Source organism: Barbus barbus (genome assembly GCF_936440315.1).
Source record: "Barbus barbus genome assembly, chromosome: 27".
Lineage (NCBI taxonomy): Eukaryota > Metazoa > Chordata > Actinopteri > Cypriniformes > Cyprinidae > Barbus > Barbus barbus.
This window is the reverse complement of record NC_136755.1, coordinates 13,191,909-13,200,649: the sequence shown is the minus strand read 5'-3', so window position 1 is coordinate 13,200,649 and position 8,741 is coordinate 13,191,909. Positions and strand designations below refer to the sequence as shown.

Here is an 8,741-nt window from a genome sequence, read left to right as displayed (position 1 = left end):
CATTACTGCTCCACGTGCATTCTCTTGAGAAAGACCCCTCCTTTTGGAATGACAACAGCAGAGTGCATATGCCAGAGTCGGTACTCTTTTATATGTAAATATGCTGTTGGAAATAATAAGCTCAAGTAAAATGAAATGGAATCAAGGTTGAACAAATGGAGTGGATGATTTACCACAATATAACATTCAGTTCATTAGGTGTTGCTCTGAATATCTTAACAAATTAACATCAGAGTCTAGATGAAAAACAACTGAAATAAATACAATATATTCTTCTTATTTTTGCATATGCAACATAAGAAGACACCCCCACCACAGAGAAGGAAAGATCCGAGACTTTGAAGTGCTAATAGGTTAGATCATTACCCAGCCGACGCTGACAGGTTCGCAAATGCATTTGCAGTGACAATATGTTCTAACAAGCCCATTCTGATGGTCTTCCAGCCTTTTTGACTCTCACTTTGTTAGTGCACAAATCATTAACAGATTTCTCATGCCTTATGAGCAAGTATCACCCGATTCCCCCATCAATCGTCCCTTTTTTCCAGCCCTCCATTCGGCCATCTGCTTGAGACAACGGCATAAAAGAGTCACCTCGCAATAGTTATGACTGACATGCATAAGAATTTGCGACAAAAACACAATGATAAGAGAGAAAAGGCAAAGCAGAGTGGAGACAAACTCCCAATCAGTTCTGTTTCCCAAATACGCAGCTTCTATTTGGTTCTAGAAGCACGGTGTAATGTTTCTGTGACTCTAGTGCCCCCTGGTGGCAACAAGAAACATTTAATCTGCATACATGATTAAACATGCTACATGTAAACAAACAAACTGAGAGAGAATGCAAAAAACGTTTTCATTCGAGGTCAGTAGTCTCTGCTCTGCTGAGCCATCAGTATCACACCGTCCCCTAGATTCATTATGGCACGTCCCTGACTTCACCTGTCTTCACATCCAGTCCACTATGTGGAACTGAGGCCGGACAGAGATTTATGTGTGGAAACCATGCACACCCTCCCTACTGAGCTTGCTTTCTTCTCCGTTCTCTTGCTCAAGAAGATGATAAATTCTTGGAGGTGCTCAAAGGCTCTACTGGTGCGGAACCCCTTGTCAGTGTAGGGCATCTCATTTGCACACTGAACCAAGTCGGTATTATGATGGCGTCAACAAATAATACACTCTCCAAGCCGAGGTTCATACCTGCTCTAAACCGGGAGGAGCCAGCTGTCCAGATCTCTCTTTAAACCCAAATATGATGGAACCCCCCCAAGCTTAACCCTCATTTCAGCAACAGTAATCTATCACAGCTGCTTCTGCTGCTGGACCCGTAATAAAGTTGTGCTAGTTATTATGGCGCATGGGGAATGTCTTCATCTATACATGCCTTGCAGTATATTTCTGGCAAATCAATGCAGAATCTCATATGAAAGAGCACAGCAGGTAAGTCTTCTCGCTCTCGCCACGGATGAATGGGGTTGTAGACCAGAGCATTAAATCATGACAGTAGTAGCATGGCTAAGTGCTGAGTGTGAACACAGGTCAGCAGGCCAAGAGAGCCAGCCTCTGAGAAGTGTTTTATAAGAACAGCCTTTATTGAATTATTCATCAAGCGATTGGCATAAAAGTGGGGATAATATAGACTCTTAACACGCTGCATGGATGGTCAGTCTTCCACAGCAGCTTTAAACCAAACCTGCTGCTTTTGCAATTATGAAAATGGCAGAGTGCAAGCGTAGACAACACCACAGTAATTACCATAGTGGATTTGAGGCTGTTTCCTGCCCCGTGTTCCAGCAGAGCTCTCACCGCTGCTGAATCTCCAGCGCCACAGCAAAATAAGCGAGTTTGCAGTCTGTATGGAATGCACTAAAAAGAAGCATACTGTGAAATAATGCCAAGAAATGTCTTTCTGTTGAGCTGTTGTCACAGGCTGTATGCAAAAACAAACATACAGCATGTCCAGTGTAGTGGTTCACTAATATATGACTCTTTTTAGATCCTCCTTTTTAGAACACTTGGTGCGTGCTTAAAACATGTTGTTTGATTTCCGAACAAATGACTCTTCTGAAACTCTTCTTTTTATTGAATCAAAAACAACCACACCGTGAGTCTAGTTTGATTCCCAGATGAATGATTTTTATGAACCGGTTCTTTTGAGTGATTTAAAAACATACAGTGAGAACAGTATAGTGTGATTACCAAATGAATGGCTCTTAAGAACCGGTTCTTGTTTATAAATCAAAACCGATGACCAGTGTAATCAGATTCTTGAATAAATGACCCAGTTCTTTCAAGTGATTCAATAAAAACCTTCAAGCGTGATTCCCAAATGAATGACTCTTACAAACCTGTTAATGAATCAAACGTATGCAATTTGCCCAGTGTAACCTGACTCCCAAATGAATGTCTTTTAAATTGTTTCTTTTAGCGAATCAAAAACATACACCACAACCATTCACGAACAAATCACTCTTATAACCTGGTTCTTTTTAGGTAAATACATAAATAACAATCGGATTCCCAAATGAATGAGTAGTTTAATTAATAGTTTGGGGACTTGCCGGTTTGAATCAGTAGATGAATCCTTCACTCAGTTGAATTGATTGAGCATTTACTGAATCAATATTTCTCAACTGCACGGTATTTATAAGTTATTTTCAGTCATGTCAGTATCACATTTTTTTCTGTTTGATTAAACATTCTTCTTGCTGAACATACATTTAATATATAACATATTTACATATCATTAAACATTTAAGTTTGTAAAGAAGGAATATTAATTTACATATCATTACGTTTGTAAAGAAGGAATATTCCTATAGGCCTATATTGTATGGAAGGTTGGAACAGAAACTTGTAGCAAAGTCTGACTTGGTGTCTGTTGTTTTATTACAAATATATATTTATAATGAAAGGTATGCTTATAAAACATACACCTGTTTCAGTGTCTTGAGCGCTTTTATAGAGGTATTCTCTCTCTTAAACCCTTTAAAAGCATTAGAATGGGAGAAGAAATCTTAGGAAAGCTGATGTTCCACTGGATGGAGGAGGAAGATAGGTTAGTGTTTTACCAGACAGACATTGGGCTCAAACATCAACTACAAATGTGAGCAATGATCAGCCATTCCAGTTCATTGCATTTTACATTGGAAGAGTTTGCTATACAGGAAGATAAAACATTTATGGTGCAATTTGTGTCTGTTTCGCCAGACTAAACAAACAAAACAGAGACAGATTGAATGACATGGGCACAAGCTGTCCAGTGCTCAAGTTGTTCATAATTTTCATTGATGTCACCAGCTTGTTTGGATGATTTGGCTGTCAGTGAAGTCAAATGACCCATTTGTGAGAGTCTCTTCCTGCTTTTAGAAGTCCACAGGCCGTATCATCATAGTGGTCATTGTCGCCATCCAGCTCGGCCCTTTCCAGTAGTACCACTTTATGCTGTTATACCGTATCACATTGGAGCTTCCAGAATAGTATATCCCATTGAGATTGGATGGACCGCAAGCTTCAAACCACCACCCTGCAGGGACAAAAGGCAAGTGATTTCAGTTATTTTGTGATTGGTTTAAATTTCCTTCATTAATATTTAAAACAGTGGTTGGCAACAGGCGGCCCGCAGGCCAAAAGTGGCCCGCCAGCAATAATATCTGGCCCTCGCCGTAGCCAGAATATTTTGATAGCGGCTGGTTCTGAAATAGATCTGTCATGACAGCAATAGTTACTCACAATCAGAGTATGTGAGCGGAGCGGTGTGATTTTGAATGGAGCGAGGAGCGGATTTTTTTTAAAAGTCGGAGCATCGTGGTTTTCACTCGCTCCAAGAGCGCTCCATCACGAGTACAATTCATGCCAACAGCCCATAACATTACGGCATATTTAGCAAGAATTCACATGTTAAACATATTTAGCTACCGAGATAGAAAAGGATCACTCAAATCAGAAAGAATGTGAAGGCTATGATGACTGCAGTGGACACGAGCGGGAAGTTATATTTCTCAAGGAATTTATTTGTTCCTTCTGAATATTTTCAGCTGACAGCTGACGTTTTTTTCTCAGAATTGCGAGTTTATATTTCACAATTCTGTGGGGGGAAAAAAGTCAGAATTGTGAGATAAAAAGGCACAACCTTTTTTTTATTTTTTATTCAGTGGCGGAAACGGGCTTCCATAGAACTGTGATATTTCAAACATACTGAAATACTTTAGACGCGGAGCGGTGTTTCTGATATCAGTGAGCGCAGAGTGGAGTGGGAGCGGAGTGATTATTAAATGCTCGGAGCGCGGAGGGGAAATTGTTGATGCTCCGCTCCACTCCGCTCACATACTCTGATCAGACACCGCCACACAAATGTGGCTTTTTGTTAATGACTGTCGCAGGATTTTACACAGAGTAACAGCTCACTACCAGTTACAAAATACACTGTAACAGTAAGTCACATGCAGGCAAATCTGCTTGCATTTTTCATCAATTAATAGCCTAAATGATCATTTGACTATTTTCTGGCCTGCCATCTAGTGGTGATTTTTTTTTGGCCCAATGCCAAACTTACTTGCCAACCCTTGATTTAAAAAGTCATAATGATAAGACTTTCTTTGATTTTATGACATTTAAAAAAGCAGTGACAGGTTTTGAAGTGGTTTTATTTAAATAATGATGTTCCTAAATACTGCTAGACTGACCATTTGCATGATCTAAATAATATTCATTAGCCAAGCCATTGCCATATAGACTGTTATTTTAATATTTAAATACTATTATTGTATGTATTAATATTTTGAAAAATAAAAATATACGTTTGAGCAAATATTTTTTACACAACCTTCTACTGTTTTGATATATTGTAAGCAGCACAAAAGGGATGGATTCATGGATGTTTTGTGAGTTACCTTTACTTGTTGGAGGTAAGGAGGGAGCTTGGTTCCAGCAACTCAGATGTGTGGCTTTGCTGAACTTTAGTAGAGATTGTCTAAAGTTTGTTTTTAACAAGGTCCCTGATCACATCAGCCCAACCTTCAGAGTATGTGCAGTACATGTCAGTGAGGATTATGTTGTGGTTCTGTCAAGATGTAATGCAAGCTTTGGAAAAAGGCTGCTGTCAAGGTATAAGGCACCACCAACTGTATTGAACCTAACAGCAAACCCACCTGACTTACACCACACTGTAAAAAAAGTTGAGCCAGTTTAAAATTTTAAGGCAACCAGCTTCAGCAGATTTTTTAATTCTCTCAACTTATTTTTGTAGGAGATTCTCAACTTTTTGTTGTATAAACTGAAAACTAAAAAAATCTGCTGAAGCTGGTTGCCTTAATTTTAAACTGGCTCAACTTTTTTTTTTTTTACAGTGCAGTAGACCTTTGGACCAAAAATATATGATATATGACCCCTTTAATACCATGGCAGAAACAAAAAAAAAAGGTTCGCCATATTTTCAGGATCAGGATCATTATTTAAATAAAGTAAATGTGAACTGCTGTTTTAATTAAGAGATTACTCTACAACTACTTTCTCAGTTGCAATGGAAATACTGATACTTTTACATTATTGTAGTTCTTGTTTTGGAGGATGCTGGAAAATAGTTTTTCATCATATGCAATTTCATAATTACATACTGTTAGAAACAATGTAAATGTGATACCTCCTGTGGCCATCTGAGCACACTTGCAGCTGCACTGGTCATTGTCCTGATCTTTTGTGCTGAACAGGGTTCCTGAGTGGGTAAGACTACTGGTGCGTCCAGCTGTACCACTGAAACCTCTTGCATGGACACTGCAGAGAAAAAGACAAATACTGAATATTTCAACACACCTGTATGGATGGATACAGAATAAATAATACACAAAACATGTTTTTTAATATTTTTGATACTGCAGGCTCCCCTTGTGAGGGACCCACATTTATAAATATAAATACAAATGTGCTACCCTTTAAAAGGTTGGGGTTAGTATGATTTTTTTTTTTTTTTTTTTTATAAATACTTTTATTATTAAGCAAGGATACATTAAATGAAAGTGAAAGTAAAGACATCTAAAAAAAAGTTAATCTTTTGAACTTTCTATTTAACAAACAATACAAAATATATATATAAAATTACAACCATTTCCACAAAAACAGCACAACTGTTTTCAATATTGATAATTATAATAAATGTTTCTTCAGCAGCAAATCAGCATATCAGAATGATTTCTAAAAAATCAAGTGACACTGAAGACTGGAGTTATGACTGCTGAAAATTCAGCTTTGCCATCACAGGAATAAATCATATATATATACACAGTGGGGCAAATAATAAGTATTAAGTAATAAATAAGTATTTGATACACTGACGATTTTTCAAGTTTTCCCACTTACAAAGAATGGATCTGTAATTTTGTGAGAGACAGAATATTTAAAAAAAAAAAAATCCAGAAAATCACATTGTATGATTTTTGAATAATTAATTTCCATTTTATTGCATGAAATAAGTATTTGATCACCTACCAACCAGCAAAATTCTGGCTCTCACAGTTAGTTTGTCTCCTGTTAGTTTGTCTTTAAGAAGCCCTCCTATCCTCCACTCATTACCTGTATTAATTGCACCTGTTTTAACTCGTTACCTGTGTAAAAGACACCTGTTCACACACTCAATCAATCAGACTCCAACCTCTCCACTATGGGCAAGACCAAAGAGCTGTCTAAAGCCCGGCTCACACTGTGTGATTTTGGCCACGATTTGGTCGTCTGAGACAAATTTTGAAAATCTTAAAATCCTAAAAGATTCCTGTAATCCTAGGCTAAAATCGGTTGTCTAGATCGCTGGTTTGACATGTTCACCGACAGCCAATTAATGGCCGTTGCGATAAATTTTTTCCTCCGATTACATTCTGGCAGTGTCAGAAGATTTCAGACACTTTCCTGCAGTGTGACATCTCCTACGACGACCGTCAAACCAAGAACCAATAGGAGCACTGAACTTGATGACGCAATTAGCGCGACAACTTCAAACTTCAACTTCGTTATTTGTAAAAACAATATATGTACAAAGTAAAGTTTACTTAAATTTTATTTATTAAGGGGCAGGATGTTTAAACTCGAATGACAAAATTACCTCAAGTTCGCTCTGTAGAACTGGAAGTCCATAAAGTCCTCTTTTGCCCAGCCATGACTTGCTCCACACACGTCGTCTTTTTCTTTTTTTTTTTTAACATCAAGGCATGTAATTAATAAAACTAACGCTACACGTTGCTGTTGTTTGCTAGCTACCATTATAGCGAGAGAACACGGGTCACGTATTGATGACATAAAACTCCGGACAAGTCTTCTTGAGTACGTCTTGACTGTCGTACAGTCTGACATTAAGACAACTGAGATCCTACAGCCTGACATGGGGATCATGTTCGTACAGTGTGACAAGCAACAATTGCAAAAGACTATTAAAAATTGCACAGTGTGAGCCCGGCTTAAGGACACTAGGGACCTGCACAAGCCTGGGATGGGCTACAGGACAATAGGCAAACAGCTTGGTGAGAAGGTAACAACTGTTGGCTCAATTATTATAAAACGGAAGAAATTCAAGATGACTGTCAATCTCCCTCGGACTGGGGCTCCATGCAAGATCTCGCCTCGTGGAGTATCAATGATCCTGAGAAAGGTGAGGGATCAGCCTAGAACTACACGGGAGGACCTGGTCAATGACCTGAAGAGAGCTGGGACTACAGTCTCAACGGTTACCATTAGTAACACACTACACCGTCATGGATTAAAATCCTGCAGCACGCGCAAGGTCCCCCTGCTCAAGCCAGCACATGTCCAGGCCCGTCTGAAGTTTGCCAAAAAAGACCATGATGATCCAGAGGAGGCATGGGAGAAGGTCATGTGGTCAGATGAGACCAAAATAAACTCCACTGGCCGTGTTTGGAGGAAGAAGAAGGATGAGTACAATCCCAAGAACACCATCCCAACCGTGAAGCATGTGGGTGGAAACATGCTTTGGGGGTGCTTTTCTGCAAAGGGGACAGGACGACTGCACCGTATTGAGGGGAGGATGGATGGGGCTATGTATCGCAAGATTTTGGGCAACAACCTCCTTCCCTCAGTAAGAGCATTGAAGATGGGTCGTGGCTGGGTCTTCCAGCATGACAATGACCCCAAACACACAGCAAGGGTAACTAAGGAGTGGCTCCGTAAGAAGCATTTCAAGGTCCTGGAGTGGCCTAGCCAGTCTCCAGACCTGAACCCAATAGAAAATCTATGGAGGGAGCTGAAACTCCGTGTTGCCCAGCGATAGCCCCAAAACCTGAAACATCTGGAGAAGACCTGTATGGAGGAGTGGGCCAAAATCCCTGCTGCAGTGTGTGCAAACCTGGTCAAGAACTACAGGAAACGTCTGACCTCTGTAATTGTAAACACAGGTTTCTGTACCAAATATTAAGTTCTATTTTCCTATTGTAAAATATTTTTTTATATATATTCTGTCTCTCACAGTTGAGGTGTACCTACGATGAAAATTACAGATCTCTCCATTCTTTGTAAGTGGGAAAAATTGGTATTGTGGCGGGAGGAGCCAACGACAGACACAGTGGGCGTGGCGTCAAGCCTCGGAGAGGTTTTTATTAAACAATATATCAAAATAAAGTGTCCAGAGGGGGAAAAGTGTCCAAAATAAACAGGGATCTGGTGTCCTCGTCGTGCTGCGGGGCTGTGCAGGAGGGCAGTGTTCAGGAGGGAAGGGTCCAGGGAAGGGGCGGAGTCCGGTGGCC

At 39.7% G+C, this 8,741-nt stretch overlaps 1 protein-coding gene across 1 annotated transcript in view; it reads right to left on the bottom strand.

Moving 5' to 3' along the window:
* Positions 1-1,578: 1,578 nt before the first annotated feature.
* LOC306847316 (angiopoietin-2-like) overlaps positions 1,579-8,741 on the bottom strand; it is a 28,261-nt gene continuing 21,098 nt past the window's right edge. Inside the window, exons 8-9 of the mRNA XM_079381203.1 lie at positions 5,642-5,772; positions 1,579-3,526 (exon numbers count right to left, since the gene is read on the bottom strand). Coding sequence (XP_079237329.1) covers positions 3,366-3,526; positions 5,642-5,772 — 292 coding nt within the window. The 3' untranslated portion in view covers positions 1,579-3,365. The remainder of the gene's footprint in view (positions 3,527-5,641; positions 5,773-8,741) is intronic.